Source organism: Hippichthys cyanospilos, chromosome 3 (genome assembly GCF_059441005.1).
Source record: "Hippichthys cyanospilos isolate Australia breed blue-spotted pipefish chromosome 3, RoL_Hcya_1.0, whole genome shotgun sequence".
Taxonomy (NCBI): domain Eukaryota; kingdom Metazoa; phylum Chordata; class Actinopteri; order Syngnathiformes; family Syngnathidae; genus Hippichthys; species Hippichthys cyanospilos.
In genome coordinates this window covers 9,234,808-9,254,644 of record NC_142371.1, presented here as the reverse complement: position 1 = coordinate 9,254,644, position 19,837 = coordinate 9,234,808, and the positions used below count along the sequence as shown (strand labels likewise).

General features: G+C 38.0%; 1 protein-coding gene across 1 annotated transcript in view; it reads left to right on the top strand.

Annotated features, from left to right (window-relative positions):
* The window catches only part of vps13b (vacuolar protein sorting 13 homolog B), a 298,582-nt gene that overhangs the window by 106,988 nt on the left and 171,757 nt on the right, over positions 1 to 19,837 (top strand). The window contains exons 20-22 of the mRNA XM_088410037.1: positions 10,106 to 10,215; positions 10,969 to 11,101; positions 19,676 to 19,809. Coding sequence (XP_088266163.1) covers positions 10,106 to 10,215; positions 10,969 to 11,101; positions 19,676 to 19,809 — 377 coding nt within the window. The remainder of the gene's footprint in view (positions 1 to 10,105; positions 10,216 to 10,968; positions 11,102 to 19,675; positions 19,810 to 19,837) is intronic.

Sequence of the window (19,837 nt, the reverse complement as noted above, 5' to 3'; positions counted from 1 at the left end):
CATGTACCTACCGACACACACACACGCACACACCTCTCCTGCAAGAAAACAAACTCAACCGCTTGACTTCAAATTGCATGTTGCCAGTAGCTGCCTCACGTTCTCCCATGGTCTTTACAAAGTAGTCCTCTGTGTAGATTTTTAATAGCAGCACCAAGTTAACACAGGTGGTACTGGTATGACTGCCTGCTCGCAGAGAAATTAATGTTTTCTTTCTTGGTAAGCCTTTATATCATATGGTAGTTTTGTAAGGATTTTTTTCATTGGCTGTTACAACCCCATTTGTGGACTAAATTGTAAGTACCCCTCTGTTAATGAAAGGAAGCCCCATAGTGGTCATACAAATGACTTGAATTTGACAAAAGTGATAATACTATATATATATATATATATATATATATATATATATATATATATATATATATATATATATATACAGTCGGCCCCCGGCTTACGAGCACCCTGATTTACGAACAATTCGCCTTACGAGCGTGGATCAGGGAGATTTTTATCCTCCGCTTACGAACAAACCTCTCGCCTTACGAGCAATTCGACATGCCGGCCATTGATTATGTAGAATTGTTCTCGTTTAATTGCGTCAATAAAATCAACAGTAGCGACATCATCAATCATTAGTACATACTTGTGGCAGTTACGTGAACGCTACTGCTCTTACAACGTCACACTGACTGTCTCACTCACGGTGTCTAAATATATTACCATTTAAGTGTAGTGTTTGTACAGCTAAAGGGAAAAACAGCTGACATGAAATTAAATGTGCTGATTGCAGGACAAAGAATTGTCATTGGTTTAAATGTGTGGTTTTTTTTAAATTAATTGTCAATACATTCCAACCGTTTAAAAAAAAAGTGCGAATAATTATCAGTCAGTCACGGAGATGCGAATATGCTATTGGTCGATTAAGGTCACCCGGTCTCACTCACGGAGATGCTATTGGCCGGCGTCACACGTCAATCACAGAAATGCCGATATGCTATTGGCCGAACGCCTTTATCTAGCTTGATGGGACAGGATGGAAGGAAGGAGAGAAAATTAGTGAAAAACGGAATGTTGTGAAGACTTTGCAAACTTTATCTGTTAGACATAGCTTCTAAAATTACTAGCAGCGGTAAAGAAAGAAATAAGAGGATGATGTTTTAGTATCTGCGTGATTTGCACCCGACTGAAAGAGTTACTGTAACACTGTAAGACCAATAGCATATCTATCGCCGTGTTAACATTGAGCGTTGGACTCTGCCCCCCTCTGCATACACCCACCTCAAGTCTCGTCGTTTCAAAGGTAAAAGCTATTAATCCATTGTATATATTATTTAATGCAAGTGTACAGCAGATTATGTCACTCAGTTTTAATATATGTATACAGTGTGTCGTTTTTACCTAAGGCTTCGGCGCGCGTTGCACGCATTCACGAATTAACATGTGTTTGGAATGCCCGCTATACGAGCAATTCGAGATACGAGCGTAGCCGCTGAACGGATTAAGTTCGTAACCCGGGGGCCCACTATATATATATATATATATATATATATATATATATATATATATATATATATATATATGGATTTGGACTTCTGGGCTCCATTTTTGGAAATGACAGTGCACTGAACCAGCCAAACAGTGTTTATGGAATATATATATATATATATATATATATATATATATATATATATATATATATATATATATATATATATATATAAAATTATGAAAACAAGACATGGCTTTTGAATTGTCGTTCAACAGAGTTGTTGTTTTTTAGGGAAAAAAATTGATATAATAAAAATTGCAGCACTGTTTTAATGCCTTCCATCCTTCTATTAATCCATCCATCCTTCCACCCCCTACCTACCTACTTAACCACCTACCTACCTACCTTGCCACTTATCCTTATAATGTTTTATAAATTGGTTGGCCTTCTCAAACTTGGTGTTCGTTCTTGGTCGCGCCGTTCTTAAATACTTTTACGACTCTTCTTCCTGCCCCAAAGGCATCTACTCTCAACACAGTGGTAATAAACTCTCAACACTTAGTCAAGGATGTGTGCGCGCGCATCAGCAGCAGTAGTCATAGACCAAGTACAAGTAGTTGTAAAACTTCATCACATTGAGTAGTCCTTCGGGGGTCTTGGCCTCCTCTCACTGTGTGTGGTTTGACCTGCTGTGGCCCTCCAGGCCCCACATGCCCACTTAGATAAACAGGCAGTAAACACAGGCAGTTCAAGCACCACTCTTTTCTGCTCACAGCATATACAAGCTTGGTAGATGAAAGGACGGGTTCCCGACACTATTATCTTCCTATAACCTCTGCCTCATAATTAAGAGTCCTGCCACCATGCACATGAAGCTTCTAATAATAGTAAAATACTCAGCTCACATCACAGACTCTCAGCTTACATGTGCTCGAGCTTTCCTTTAAAGCCTCTCTTAGACAGCTTCTTTACGAACCAACCAAAATATGCCATGCCAGCCTGTGTAAATATATGTTGTATAAAGCAATGAATCTTAAGGTTTCTGTGGAAATCCAAGCCGCAGCAATCTCAATGCAGGCCTGAGAAATTAGACAGGCTGAATTCGGGGAGTTATTTATTTGCTTATCATGCTCTTGGTGCTTATCTAAAAACAAGCTCAAATGGATGTGTGCAGTAAAGGCCTTACTGTTAGTGCAATGTTATGTTTTCTGATATCACAACCCGATTTTTGTGAGGTCATGGTCTGAAGATTGAATGTGTCTTGGTTTTTCTCTTAGTGTAAGCTAAAGTACTGCTGCTAAAACAAAAGGCTCAGTTACCATTATGTCGACATATCGTCACTGCAGGGGCAAAATCCTTGTATTGACAAAATATCAATTTTACCGATAGTCCAAAAAATGTACATAAAGTAATTTATATCGTTATTGATCACTCACATCAACATAACAATACCCCAAACATACATTGCCACTATTTTAATGTGCCAAAAAAATTCACAAATTTAACACCACGGCAATGATTGAATTAAAAAAAAAAAAAAAAACAAAGATGGCAGCGCGCTGACAGCAGAGCACTTCAAAGTCCTCAATCATTGCCAACACCACTGTGTAAAAGCATTTAAAAATGTCGCGAAATCAAACATCTGTCACTACAACATCTTCACAGATGCCTACTTGAAACTCTTAAGTCTCGACTGATGCAATAAATAAACAATGAGCTGACTAACTGTGGATATTAACTCTTTCAATGCCAAGCGTTATTGGAAAAAGAAAGCTCTAGAGGGTCAGGATATTTAGCGTTTTCACCCACCTTTCAAAGCCAACAGAATATTGTGTTCCATGTCTATATAAATATAAGTGCTGCCATTGAAAGATTGACTTCCATTCTTCTGTTATACTTACATGTATGTAACAGTTGCATTGTAAGTGTGCACACCGTGCCCAATGCTCACAATCATGACTACAGTGCTCAATTGGCTTACATTAAGTAAGCATTAGTCAGTAAGTGTAAGTAAGTGTGTCAGCTCCTCTCCATCGAAAAACGTATTTGACCAGAATTTTATGATTACTTATTGGTATGGCATTGAATGAGTTGATATGAAACGAGGGCTTACCTCTGTGACAGATGAGGGTCCTCAAGCAACAAAGTGATCAATTTTAAACAAGCCAACTTAGAGGTGGCCAATTACTTTTCACTTGTTATTGTCTAAAAACTACCCAGGCGTTAAATAGAGGTGACACCATGAGAATAACGGCTGAACCATAGTCCATACAGATGTCAGGTTCATCCTTGACAAAGGATTTAATGTTTCTGGTTTGTACACATTTGTTATTGAAGAGCTCATGGCTCTGTTTATTGCTTTTCTTTTTTATGTGTATATAGGATTTTATGACGCTTTCATGACGGTTTGGTTATTACAGACCAACTCATAAAACTTTCATTGTGCCTGTGTGCACTTCAGTTGTTCTGCTTGCTGCTGTGTGCATCTGTGTGTATATATTGCTCATGCAATACAGAACACCCTAAAAAAAAAAGATACATTGTTTTCATGTTTTTTATACTGTCAAGATAAATATAGCATGTTTCAAATAAAAAAAATAAAAAACATGCACAGAAATGACTTTAATTTTGATGCATATCATAAACAATCATATATTACGATTACGAAATTATTATGGATATCAGTACATTCTGAAAACATTTCAGTTATGGTCTGGTTTGGTTATTATAGAAAAATAGTTAATCATTTCATCAAATAAATGGATACTGACAATTATTATTGGAACCTGCTTTATTTGGTGATATGCATGGGCTTTATACACTAAAGACTGCCCGGTGCAACACACTGTAGTACCCTACTAAATTACATGCATGTTTTTCTTCAAGGAAAATGTTGACCTTATTAAGTTGTATTAACAGTTATTTTCAATGTTAATATCAAGGTAAAAAACACAGAAGCCCCAGTTAATGACACGCATTTAAGAGTTAAACTGCTGCTCACCCAGCATGATACACTGAAAGAACTGAGCTTGAACTGTAGTTTAGAAAAAAAAAAAAAAACCTGAGTCGGCTGAAGGATAGCTGCGATAAGAACTTTTCAAGGTAACTGCAAAATTCAGCAGCAGAAGTTTATTTTAATGAGCTCAGAAGTGTCTCTTCCGTTTCCCTTATATTAGAGTGGAGCTCATTCTAAGTTCACACAGTGCACTTTATATCCTTGATGGATGTGGTAATGATACATTAATGCAATCAGGCCCTTGTCTGTTTTGTCTCTCATCAAGAGGACAAGCTATCTTGCTGACAAGAGCCAGTTCATGAATTTAATTTTACATTAGTGTGACATGAAATGAGGAAGGCAAAAACATTTTTTTTTGCGGTCATAGAAAAAAAACCCAGTTCGGATAGAAGAAAGATAACAGCTGGAATACTCCAAATCCATGCAGCTTTTTTCATCAGGAGTACAGGAAGTAACTGTTCAGTTTTGCTGTCATTGGGAGTCATTGTTAATTTATGAATGGTCCGAGCTGGCTATAAAAGGAGCTATGCAATGATGATGGAGCTTCTTATCAACAACTCAGGCTCGACCGTGCTGCTGTACTACCTCTTTCAAACCCCTCATCAGGCCTCACCACTGGTTGACACTTAATGTATGATTTTTTTTTCCCATGCATTTTATTATTGCACGAGAGTGTGTTCAGAATGGTTTTTCGACATTGTTGTGGAATTTATCCAAATTTAACAGTGCTGTACAAGAGATTTCTTGAATTATTTATTAACCCCGCACCACCTCAAAAAAATGTTGCATTCCTTAGTTCTACGCCCTCCACCTGCCCCCCAGAAGGCTTAGTTTAACATGTTGCAAGTGTTTTATGATATATCCTTATATAGTTTTTCCATCTCTGGTTTCTTATTTCACTGTTAATCTTGCTAGACTAGCATATGACGAGAGTGCCTTGAAAAAGTTGCCATGGTTCGCACGTATGCATTCTCATGCACATACCACCAGACAGTGTACTGCATTATCTCGTTTAGCTGTATGTAATGTACCCAGTTCAATTTACATGACAGATTATGGTAATCCCATAAATCATATAGATACAGGCCCATTAACTTTTCTATATTCCCTTTTCTAGATATCCCATCTGTGTACGGTCATTATCTCTGCCTCTCCGTCTTTTACACTATGTGTCTCCTTTGTCATAAATTGGCTCGCTCAGTATTTTATTTTCAATGACACCCTCGCTGGCTGAAGCTTGTATACAGTATCTCTTGCTCTCTCTAATCATCAGTCATTGCTGCCACTACCCTCACCAAACAACCAACCGGGTACGCGCACACACGCACGCACATGCACACAAAATCACTGGTCTGACTTTTTGTTTGCCAGGAGTCTGTTTCCACTCAGGCCAGCCTGTGTCCTTCCTGAGCCTTTGGCTCCTTCGGCAGCATTGCCCTCAGGTTGCAACCCCACATGGAGACAGCAAAACAATGATTTTGAGTTAGTTAACAGGAAGTTATTTACTGTAGGCTACAGTATTTTACTGTCTTATCCCTCTTCTTATCCCCTGTCGGTAAATACAAATAGAAACACTCTCTTAATCTAGACGCACGTACACATTTTTGTTTAATTTTGAACATACTGTTCCGTACTCCCACCCACACACAGCTGAGTCATTTGTGTGTAGTGCCAGCAGCTTCTGGTCTGTCACGTGCGTACATGAACATAAACACACACGCATACATTTATAGTTAACGACACTGACACCGACTCAGAGACCAGCAGAACACCTGTCGAACTGCATGGCTCGCTCCAGGACACCTTCAAGTTATGAGCTCATCGGAAAAGCAATTAAAGGCAGCATAGGCCCTGCACGCTTGCGTAATGTTTTGTTTTGCTACTTGGCTTCGAAATTAACTAAACCTGTCAGAAGTCATCTGGCTGACGTGAGCGGGGCTATATTTATTTATTTTCTGTTGGAGAAGCTGGACACATAGTCCCAGCACTGCCTCATGTCCAATAATGAACCAATTCTGAGGGGGCGATTAACAGGCTAAAACACTTTTACTCCCCCCTTTTCTCAAAGGGGGTGGGTGGTGATGGTAGTTGGGTGGGGTGGCGGAGGCATGTCTTTTTTTGCCTGTCTGAAATTCTGATGATTGGGTCACGGCCCTGTATTTTGGAGGTTGTGCCCTTTTCAAGGTTGGGCCCTCTTTAACCTGTGACTTTCGTCTCCTTTGGGGAATACGATGCTGTTCACAGACTTTGCATTGTAACATAATATATGTTATATGATAATAAATACTTGAATAGAGGATATGACTTCAGAGGCAAGACATGAAAAAAAGTATTTGGGTAGTCAAGAAAAAAAAAAAAAAACATGATACGCATAACATTTTGTTGTAGAGTACTTGCCTTAGCAGCAGCCAATGTCAAGAGCTGTAAAACAACACCAGCAGCCCCATGCTCTCTTTTAAGTCTACTGGTCTTAAGCCTTTGGAGGGAAAAAAAAAATCACCTTTGACACTAATAGGTCCATTGTGGGTGAGTCAAGGTAAGTGTGTCCTCGTATGTCTGCGAATACACGAGGCAGTTCACTAGTGTTTTCTCGAGGAATAATTTATGAAGTAAGAAAAACACATCTGTTATCATTGTCATCACTTTCTGTAATTACCCATGTGCCACCCTGTTAGAGCAGAGAAAACAACGGTTAGCATCCTGCTGAGGTTGACACATAAGCATGTCAGGCTGTTTCACGATGCTGCCTGCTTCAAAGGAGGTGTCATTCTGTGGCTGCTGTGCCAACAGAATGATGGAACAAGAACACACTTGTGTTAATAACCTTGATCTTCAAAGGCCTAAGAGACGGGTCAACACAGTTTTGTCTTTTTGTTAGTACAGAGATAATGTTTGCTCTTTAAAAAAAGAAAACTGTGCCAATAAGCAAGTTTTCGTTTGATAAAACACTATGTAGGCGATGTGATTTTTAAGGAATGTGAATCAGTAACGCCCTACAATTTGGTGTACACTCGTTTATATAAGATTTTTCACATTTTGTGCGTGAGCTTCATCGATACTTTTTGTTATTCTTAGAAAGGTCTGACCTAACAGCTGAACACTTTTTAGAATTGGTTGTGTCACTGTCACTAGTTTCCCAATCCCCAACTGTGATCTGACACTTAAACACAGCAAAAGAGGTTTCTTGTATCACTTGCTCTGTGTTACTGTGTGCATTTTGTCAACTGTAAAACACACTCAGCCAACTTTGTGCCTCACCCTTTCCTATTGTTTATGGTGAAAATTAAGTTTACTTTTTGAACCCAAATATCTGCCAGTTGAAACTAAACATACGATGGGTAATACAGGGGAACAACAATAAATTAAAACAACGAATGACTTCAACAGGAAGACAATACACCTTCTAGAGTGACACTCCTGAACTCATTTCCGGTTGAGATGCTGTTGCATGACCTTAATAGAAATCCACAAGAGAATTAACGAAACGAAAACAATTTTATGAGGGGTGATGATTCAAGTTGTGAAGGTCTGATCTGCAACTACGGCACAGCTTATTGTGAGTGAAGGTTATTGCTGTCAAAAGAGCTACTTTTATTTGAAAAAAAAATCACAGGCATTCCTCTTTTCACATGTGTTCAGCAAATGGACACTTAATTGTTTTGCGTGATATTAGGTTAACAAAACGGTGTTTGTCTCCTTTTGTGACTTACATGAAGATTGTATCATTCGGCACTATTTCGAGAGAAATCTGGGTAATTTTAATGGGTTAACAATATATACTCTGTCTTGCAAGTGCAGCTGTTTTCTGTGTTTATTTTGGTATCCTGACAGCAGATAAGCATCTTTGGTTGAGATAATTCTATTAAATTGCACTCTGCATATTTTCTGTGCTCATTTATCTCTGTAATAATAAATCAAATAGGATGATTACTTGTGGTGTGGCTCTTGATTCTACTTTATCCCGTATAGTTTTCACCCAAACCCTACATTTAAAGTCAATTACCAAATACATATAAACCTATGCTGCTCATTCACTGCCTTTCGAGTTTTTTTTTTTTTGCTCTTGCTGTCCTGGTCTGTGATGAAATTAGTAGAAGTTGGCTTCCAGCACTACACCTTAAGCCAAGTCTTATTAGGCAGCCACATTGCGGTATAGGAGTTCAAGCCACAGGGCTGAGATTATGATTCCTATTTAGGAAAAGGCGAGAGTGGATGCATGGTGACAAAAGAAGGCTGAAGGTGGAAAAAGTGGTGCAAAATGGAGAATGACAGCGAGCTGGACGGTGAAGTGAGAGATTGTAATGGTAATGTGGTGTGGAGGTTGTGGTACAAGGGAAGGAGGGGTGGAAGATGGATGGGAGAACACAAGGGTGGGTTATGGAATGGATTTGAATTTGGGATGCATGTCAGAAAAGCTGTTGTTAAGGACAAGACATTTGGGAGGATTGAGGGAAAACATTACAACGCAACTATTGGAAAGTAAACTGGGTCGGAAGATAGGTGAAACAAAAAAGGATGAACTCTTAGTTCGACCTGAGGAAAGCATTTGTCTTTTTTGTCATTGTGTATACATTGCAAACCATTTCCCCTGGTAATAGTTTGACAAAAAATGGACTACATTTACTACGCATTGTACTATATCACACGTAAAGTAAAACTCAATTACATTGCACACACTTTTCAGTCAAACACGCTTTTCACACAGCACACACACAGACACACACACACATAGTGTCACAAATCACTGAACATTGTAAAAGCAAAGCAAATTACTGCTGTTTTATTTACATTGTTTGACATTAATATAACAGACCAGAGAAGAATGAGTGCTGAGAATATCTTATGGTGTGTGTAGTGCGTGTCAGTGTCAGCATCTGTGTGAGTGTGCATGATTGTCACATCTGCAAGACAGCAAGCAATCAGGCTTGCATAGTCCCACAAATGCGCACATACACACACACACACACACACACACACACACACACACGCGCACACACACGCATGCACTCACACTGATTCCCCTTTGCCTTGGGGCCTGAAACAGCAGATTGGGGTCTTGTCCAAAGTACCATTAAACTTTTTGAAAGTCCTGCTGCTAGAGCTAAAACATCCTCCTGTCGTCATGCTGGGACATTCCACGGCACGCCAGAGACCCTGCACTAATCCTGCCGGCATGGGAATCATTATTGATAGGATCCTAACGCATTACCTCAGGGCTCGCTTATTGTTGGTAAAGATTATTATTTAAGAGTAAACCAAAACACAGCCAAAGTTTCAAGTTTCATAGAAATTTATCAGAAGAAAATGTTATTATTGGCTTAGTGTCCTCTTTGAACAGTGCAGTTGGAGGAAAAATAGTCCTTGCCGCTTTCCAATAAACAGCTTTATGCACTCAAGATATGTAGGTCACACTGAGAACTGTGAGAGAAGAACAAGAGCAATCCACCTTTGCCCGCAATGTCATTAATTTGAGTGTCAGAAAATCATGTTCTTTATATGTTCATAAAATTGTTCAGTGTCACTTGGGCAATTCTGTGTGAACTACTCCATTGCAGCTCATTTTCCTCATTTTTCATATTTTCCGCTTTTTATGCGTCCAGGTGCAGTTCTGTTGGCCAGTGTCCAGGGTATCTCAATCAATGTGGACCCAATCTTCTGCACATGGCTTCTGCATCAGCCTCATAGAGGGAGCAGCAGGCAACAGCAGCAGGTATTAAACACTTCTTTTTGTGATGTTAGCATTAACATTTGTTTTCCATCTTTATTTGCGTTGATAAAATGTAGCAAATCTGTGATGTTGTTGCACTCCATCTACCAGGAGGGAATGTGTGTGCAGTATGTTCATGTCAATTTCATTATGCACAATCCATTCATCTGAAGAAGACTTCATACAGATTTTTTTTATAAGATGAGAACTTATTTTATAAGAAAAAGACCAAAGCCATTAATTATTGTTGTTTACTATTCAGTAGATACATGTTAAAAGATGACATAGATGCAAGAAAAGTGGTTCAGTACAGAATTTAAGATTAAAAAAAGTCCTTGTAAAATGCACAATTAAAACACACCGGTAGCCTTTAGCGATGCAATTTATATATTGCCTATCCCCAGGCAAAACAAACCCCATTCGAATGAAGTTGGAATGTTGTGTAAATGTTTTAAGAAAAACAGGTTTTGCAGATCCTGCTCAATATATGTTTGATTGAATACATGACAACAAAATAAATAATTTATTCAACCTCATTACCCCCCCAATATTCACTCCTTTTTAAATTGATGCCTTTAATATTAATAGTTGAAGCTGCATTGGTGCAATTCTTCCCCATTCTTGATTAATGTATGACATGAGTTTGCAGCCTCCATTGTTTTGGCTTTAAAATGCGGTATGAATTTTCAATGGCAACTTTTATGTCCAGTGTCTGAAAATGTGAGCTAGCAGCTACTCACTTATATTCCATTGCAGAATCCAGGTCCAATTCCCTTGGCAAAGCGAAGAGAGGATGAGGTATCGGTAGGCAGCACACCATTGGCCAAGCAAGCCTCCAATCAAGCTTCTGATTATGCAAGCAGCCCTATCAAAACCAAGACCATCACAGGTAAGCTTTTTAACCACGAAATATATCCCAGTTGCAGCTGCGTCTACGTATGTATTTTCAGATGCAAATCATATTCATCATGCAATACTGTTTTCAATTGCATTATTGTTAAGCCTTGTCTTGCACTTAATGTGTTCCATATTTTTAATTTGATGCTTTTTCTCAATATCTCCGACTTTACTGCAGCACACTGACCCTCGACATCATTTCTCAAAGGAATCCTGTCCTCTCATTTTCTTTCTTTGACTAGAGTAGTCTATGTGGCTCTGAATACCCCAAATAGAAGCTTTAGCTCACAACTTTCTCTTCTTTAGCTACTCAGCCAAAAACAACTGCTTTTGCAAAGCAACAGGCTGTCACAAATGATTTGACTTACACACTCAGCAAAACAATTCGTTGCAGTTCAGGTCACTGGTGCTGTCATTCTTGTATCAAAATTTCTATGTACGCAACTACACTGCTTTGCCACATTTCTGTACAACATTGTGGCAGAGTTTTCAAAAAGACTCTGGTCCTCCGCCAGCAGTAACCTGAACTGGAAGAAATGTTGCTTTGCTCAAGAATAAAAGAAGAAATTGTGTAAAGTGTGTTATTAGAATAGAGTTAAAAAGAGGAACGAGAAATACCTTACTTCGTACAGTATGTTTTTTTTTTTAGCTGTTTTCAGTAGTTGAAAAGGTCTTTTTTTGGGTAATTATCTTTAATCTACAAACTAATTTTAGATGTATTATTACACTAGCTAAATAGGATTAGTATCCATGTAAATAAGTTTTCACTTTTGTTAATACTTTTAACAACTACAGAAGGGTAGTAAATAGATATTGTCAATGCTATGCAACGGATGCCGACAACAGTTATATCGCTGAATAAGAATGAGGGCCATTATAATGTATTAACATTATGGGTTCTGTCATTTAAATGTGACATTTATCACATTTGAAACGTATCAGCATGTAGAAGGTGAAATTGATCACCTACCACAATATTATGTGCTATTTACCGATAACCTTTTTGGCAACATGACACCAATATGCTTCTTTATGAATGAAAATCGTGTTGTAAAACACATTGCTATGCCTCATTCAGACCCTGTTTTGTGCATCTGCAACTTTTAAAAAACAGGCTACATGTTCAGATTCGTCCCAAATTCAAGAGGCTCACTACACTACTATTTGGAATTAACATAATAAATTGGGTGTGTGCTTAATACCCTGCTTCCAACTGGCCATGCCTTGAGCTTATGGTGTAAAGAAAATACAATGCTGTTTTGGTAACACATTCAGCATAGCTACTTTGCTACGTTGCAATCAAGGGGACTTTCCTCCAGGCTTTTAGCGGGTGTCTGTTAATGTGCAAGCAAATGTACATAGACACACATAACCACCTCACTGCAGATCATTTCCCTAGAAAGCGCTAAGGGCAATGTGATATCATGCTGTACTGTTGTTGCTGCCCAGCTCAAATTTCAGAACCAATAATCTCTGCATTTGGCAGGCAAATTTGTTATTCCGTCTTTCTTCCGCTCAGGGTTTAGTGGTTTCATGTTAAATATACATTTACATTTTGAAAATACCACCGATTTGCTGAAGAAGCATGGCTGAATTGAACTGAGGCCCCTGGAGTGTGTGACACAGGCTTTATACATATAACAGGGTATTTCCGCTATACTGTATTTCCTATTCATTTACCGTTCAGTATGAAATTTTGTTTTTCCCCTCCTAATGTCTTAATGTTGTTCTTTTACCATTCCCTCTCCACAGTGGTACAATTAGCCAGCTATTTTCTTTGTCAAAAATGAGATCTACTACCGTGAATGAGAGTGATTATCTTTTTATTCTTGCAATTTAAACTATATATGCCTGCTTGGACAATTAGGACTTAAAGTGGTTCGCATAAGAGTAACCTCTAAATATTTTTTTTTTCTTAATCACTCTCTAGTGAATGTTCTTTTTGGAAGTAGAATCATGTTCCAAGTCCCAACCTTCTCATTGTTCGCTAACATCTACCAGAGAAATGATCTCACTGGCCTTGCTTTTCAATCCTTCAATTAGCCATTGGCGCCCTAAGAGAATTCTGCTTTGCTGAGAAACCTATCCTCCAATCTGGCTCCGCTTCCCAAAGTTTGGAACAAGAAGTGCTGCCTTTGTTCCTGTCTGCTAGTGGTCTGGATGATGGGATTATGTGTAATTTTCCTGTTTACTGGGAGGACTAGAAAATGATAGTGAAATGGAAACATTTGTATTGTTTGTGCCATTAATCTGTAAGATTGTCAAAAAAAATATATAGTAGGATGGTTACAGCTGCATTCTTCAGAAGACCATTCTGTAATCTTAGCTATGTAAGCAAAACAATGGTAGGCTGGGAACAGGAAAGTTCATGCCTAAGACATTCTATCGGGTATAAATAGGGCTGGACAATAATGCTGACAAATGCATCACAATATTAGTTTTTCATATTAGTCAAATAGGCCATAATTATTCTTATTCTTATTCTTATTATTTTAACTGTTCAAAATAAGGACCAAAATAAGCTTCAATTTGGTAAATTGTAATTACCGTATTTTCTGGACTATAAGCCACACCTTTATATAAGCCGCAGCAGCAAAAATTTACCAAAAAAACCCCAACATCTTTTGGCACGGATAAGCTGCACTGGACTATAAACATCAGATATTTATGCAAACAGATGCTATATGAAAGTTTAAAAAAAATAAAAATGTATACATATTTTTTTAAATTGTCTACCAACTACAACGTCCTCTCTTTAACAGCATTCTGTCTCCCATTGAACATTGCACACACTGCACATAAATAACATTAACAAACATAATATTATAAATACAATCATATATACTGTATACTGTATATCAAACACAAACTTTTATACAAGATCTTTATTCCGTCCTCACTCCGAAGCGTTGGGTTTTTCGCCAGCTAGACGGCTGGATAACAACGTTTCAAACAAGCAGACTGTCTTTCCTTTTGCTCTGCTTTATTTGAACAATGGCCATTAACCATTACCCTCTTTAGGTCGCCGTAAAACTAGAAAAATAAAACATGTAATCAGCTAATGATACATAGCACCTCTCAAGCTAACAAACAAGTTGCACAACAAAAAAAAAAACTCTTATTTCCAATGCCTCTAACGATAAACAAAACAGATGATCAGTGTCATAATTTTGAGAACTTCTGTACTTACGAACAATTCTCGTCCAAGGCAAAACAAAAAAAGATCAGCAATCATCGAACATTAACGTGTCGTCTTTGCGTGCTTCTGCATAGAACTGACGTCTACTGAGAAAAACAATATTAGGAAGTAACCAGAAGAGGGTGTTACTGCACTTCTGAAGGGTAGAATAATCTTACTCAGTTTAGACATTTTTAAAAAATATTTTCCATAATATATTTTAAAATTCTTTTTGAGCACAGCCATTGATTCACAGCTTTGCAGTTATATTTCATAGTTGTTCCATAAACTGACTCCTTGAGCAGATACACACATTTGCTTGACTGGTGGGAAAAATCAGCGGATAAGCCGCACTGGACTATAAGCCGCAGGGCTCAAATCATGAGGAAAAACCCGCGGCTTATAGTCCGAAAAATACGATAGTTTTTCTCTACTATGAAAATGTGAAATTTGTCACTATAAAAATTAAACGAAAACTTTAAAAACTATCCAACGAACCATGCCGACTATGGATTCATATATATATATATATATATATATATATATATATATATATATATATATATACAAAGGCCCAGGTAATATGACAAAAACAATCAATCGCAATACAAATACTTTATCAATCAGTGAGTTTATGGGTTTAGTACCCTGAAAATGCCCCGAGAAGTTAAGCAGGATCAGGCCTGGTTAGCATTTGGATGGGAGGTTCGAGATGATGTCTCCCTCAGGACTTCGGTCTTAGCCTTAAACCCCAAGTAGTTAAGGAAACAGAGATAGAAGCAACTACATCTGCACTATGCCTCACTTGTGGTGAAAGTGGAACCAACTAAAATAATAGAAAAAATATTCTTTGCTTAAATTGACAAAAGATAAAACTAAAAATAAATTGTTTAAAGAACAAATTAAAACAAAATTATTCAGAGGTACAATACTGAATACTAAACATCTTGCAAGTACACAACGTTTTCAAGGAATAGATATACTTTTTGTGTAGTCTAACACGGGAAATACAGTGATCCCCCCTACCTCGCGGTTAATGGGGGCTGTCAACCCCCCGCAAAGTCTGAAACCCGCGCAGTAGGGTATCAGTTCCTAGATTTCTATGTACGCCCCAATATAGTCACAGTAACCATAAAAAAATCCTTTTTTTAAAATTTTATTTCCTTTCTCCTATTATTTAACATTACATTATCCTTATTAACATTATTAACATTATTGTATATTCATTAAATAACTAATATATTAGTTAATATTAGTTAACTCGTAACTAATATTACTTAGTTATAAATAACTAATATTACTTACTGTAGCCTTTGCCTACAACACAGGTGTCAAACTTAAGGTCCTGGGGCCAGATCCGGCCCGCCACATCATTTCACGCGGCCCGCAAAACGCCCATTCCAATTCAAATATCACATTTGTAAGGCAATTTGAAATTGTTTGGGGGAAAAAGCAAGCGCTTTCTTCCCTCACCCTCTCTCTGATGTCAAAACTAGTTGGAAGTGTGACAAATACACCCAAAATGTATTTTATCACAGTCATCCCAGCCCTCTGACAGAAAGTGTAACTGCAACGTGGCTCTTGATAAGAATGAGTTTGACACCCTTGGCCTACAACATGCACAATGTTGAACTTGGGTTTGCATTCTGATTTTTTTTTCAATTGAATATTGTATGGAATGTGTTTTGTATGCTTATTGATCATGTGCTTGTTCTGATACGTGTAGATATTGACTTATCACCCCTAGAAGTGCACAAGAGTAATCGAGGAAACTGACGGGAAGACATATGCAGGCAGAATCAGGCAGTACAGTATACATAATCTCCTAGTAGCCCGATTGAAGTCATGCAGGTTTTTTTTGGCTGCTATATGCTTTCCAGAAGGGGATAATATTTTCATTGTGCAGTTTATATAGTTTAACTTTTTCTAGCAGAGCCAGTAATTTATCAAGGTAAGAATGGTTGGCTTGGCAAAGAAAACAAGACAAATTATAAATAATGAGATATGAGGCCCCTAGTTATAGTCTCAAAGGGACGCTCACTGCAAAAGTTGAATATATTTGGATGCTTCATACTGATTAGCCCATTCAAACTCTCATTTACTCAAGAGGGAATACATTTTTCTTTGTGTTTCCTTTTTGCACTTTTATGAATGATAAGGGTATTAGTTCTTGTGGATCTTGGCTGGATTCTTTTTGGTCAAAATGAAGTGAACAGAAAGGGAAATTGGAGTTGTGAGACTCGGAGAAGATGCGGCGATTCCAAACTGGGCTCGTTCCATTTCGGGGGCACGTCAAGTCAGGTCAAGTCAAGTTTATAGCCCATCATCACAACGTCTCTCAAATGGCTTCAGAATCCCACAGTTGACACACATGAAATGACATAGTCTGATTTACCAGCCCCCAAAATATAGCCACTTTTAAATCTTGTGTCATGGTTTTGCTGACATACATGCATAATTTCATTTGCAATGCTGACATGGCAATACATGCCAGAGGGACCTGATTGCTTCATTCTTTTCCGTTCCTATCCTCCGTCCATCTTAGCTGTCCTCATAACAAGCTACCCATGCATGGCCCCACTTTTAATCAAGGGGATCCGTGCTCCAACAGGTATAATAACTGACTAAAGACTGACCACAGCACCAAGTGCCAGACCGGTTCCGGTGGTCAGCGCCACATGCTTAATTGTGACAATTGTAAACCATCACGTGGCGTTATGTGCATTCCATTCGACTCCTGCCCACCCGACTACAATCATCCGTTCATTTCCACTCCAGTTGTGCTGTAACAACTGGTCACAAATATATTTAGATGAACAGCCAAGACAATTAAGCAGCCAGATTTATTTCAGAGTTCCTTTTGCTAAACTCCTGCAATATTGATGTGTTAGATACTGAGACATTTTTCAGAATTTGTTTGGCTGCCTCTTCTTCCAGGCTGGATCAGACTATAAAAGGCCACTTTACCAGATCCATATTATAGTAGGCAACATTACATCGAGAAAGGCGCCATTTTGAAATGCCAAGGTAGCATATATTTGTAAATATTTTATTTGATCATATGTGCCTTGGAAAAAAATGTCAACCAAGTCAGGTCTGTTGTCTTTAAAAATAGGTTGACTAAAAATATCCGTCTTGGAGCTCCGCCGGAGCTATGTTAACGCCATCATTTTTTACGTCTTTCTTGCAGATGCACATAGTGTGCAAGGGAGAAAGACTGCCAGCAAAAAGAAGTGTGGTATCATTTTTAATTAATTTTGTCCACTTTTTCTTTTAAGGAATATTCAATATTTGGAATGTGGTATTGACATACCACAGCATTAGTTTGACCATGTTGCAGTGTATATACAAAGACAGTTGACTGGCGGTCAACCCATATGCTTTAAACATATGAGTAATCATGTACTCTAAAAAATAAAATAAATAAAATGAAATAAATATTATTTTAATGTTTTGATCCCTCATCAATGTCGTAGTTTTGACATTTACCTACCATTGAGGACAGATCACATATGTGCTAAATCAGTCAGGGACATAAAACATTTCCAGTTTTATGCTTCTTCATTTGGGATTCATTTGGGATTTTCAGAGGATTTAAACATTAATAAACCCGCATCAGCAATTAAAAGCATAAACGTCATCATTAAACACATCATACGTAATAATGTCAAAACTTAAAAATAAAAAGGGAATTTAAGGCATTTAAAATGATTTGCTCACAAACTTTTAAGTCCACTAAGAGTAGACAAGCTTATATTTGTATCCTCTGTTTGCATGCTAATGAACTGGGTAACACCAATGTTCTAGAAGCTGTCTGTTATTGACAATACCTCGTTTATTTTTTGATTGCGCCGCAACTTAATCTTGTTCTCGTCTGACACTGCTATTAAGAGGCATTGGGCTCGTGAAAATAACTATATTTGTAAAACCAATGCCTGCTGTAAAACCAACACCTTTTTTTATTGTCACAGAGAACCTGCCAACTGCTGTCAATCATGTACTTTTCACTGGAACTTTAGATTCTGTGGTTTCACTGAAATAATAATCTAAGAGGGTACATGTGTGTTTCTCTTTTCAATGTATGAGTACTTTTTATTTCAGAAAACTCATCATGAATAATAAAAAAAAAAAAAAACTCATGGTATCTTCTCATTGTTTAAGTAAAAGAACCATGCAGGAAAATTGGGCTCACATTGTTTGTCATATATTTAATCTAGATATGTGTTGTTCAACTTCAATCCGTGCAACTGTGAACTAAGCAACAACTAAGTTATGAGCTAATGACAACACTTATAAAGTATTTCCTTGAGTGGCCAAGTAATTCCCATTTTTTGTTATGCTGATCATTGGTTATTTTATTGATGTATAGATGAGCGGTATTTGAGGAGGCTGAGGCCTCTGTGACATTACCACAGTTTCATGACAAATGTGGGATAGGACTGCTGAGTAAGAGGTGCCTAAATCATGGAATAAGTCTAAATTGGTCTTTAGAGAAAACTCTTGTTAATCTCTGACATTGTGATGATTTTAACATGCACAGACGTCAGGCTAATCTGGTAGAAAGTGCTTTCTGCCTGTCTATGGCCCTCTCATCGGCTCGGTTTCTGCCTCTGTACTTAACCTTCCTCATTCCTTGTTTCTCCTCTCACATTTTTCCCACAGTGGCTGTGCCTTAAAAACCTGTGTGTGTTCTACGATTTGTTCAATCTATGAAATATGAGGGGTTGTCATTGCTGTTCAGCATGAATGTCTGCACAACTGCTTTTGTCTGGACCACAGCAGGCATACCAGGATGTGTCATGTCTCGCTATTACTGTCTTCGTGTGTGTGTGTGTCTGTGTGTGTGTGTGTCTTTTTTAGATATATGTGTGTAGACATTCTCATTTTCCAGCTAAATGGATCTTCATTCCAAGGTCATTAACATCCATTCATTTATTCTATATGCTGGGATACCTCAAAATATCTAATCTGTGACATGCAGACATTCTCTCTCTCTCTCTCTCTCTCTCTCTCTCTCTCTCTCTCTCTCGTTCTCCCCCTCTCTCCCCCCTGCTCTCTCTCTCTCTCTTTCTTGCTCTCTTTCATCTCCCTCTTTCTTTTTCTTTCATTTAAATGTGGATTGCATCCCATAACTTAAAAAAAGATAAAAGTCTAGTAAGTTCATTGAAGATTGTAAGTGTAAATATGAGTGTGAATGGGTCTTTTTCTATACATTATATATGCTGTGACCCTACAGTAGTTAGGGTAAATGATAGAGAGAATTCATGAATGGATATACACTGTTAAAGTATATGTCACTACTACAAACATTACTTAGGCGGTGATTGTGATAGCACTAGCAATTTTTGGAATTCAGTGTTAATTATTCTTTTCCCGCCTTTTCTCCAGAATCCCGTCCCCTTTCCATTCCTATGAAGGTGATGCCTGACACCACAGCAGTCGAGTCATTAGCTACGTCAGAAGAACGAATGAAGGAGCTCATTGGCCATGCTTGGGATTCTGTTAAACGCCTTACTCTACAGGTGACAAACCACACCTCTTGAATGTCTG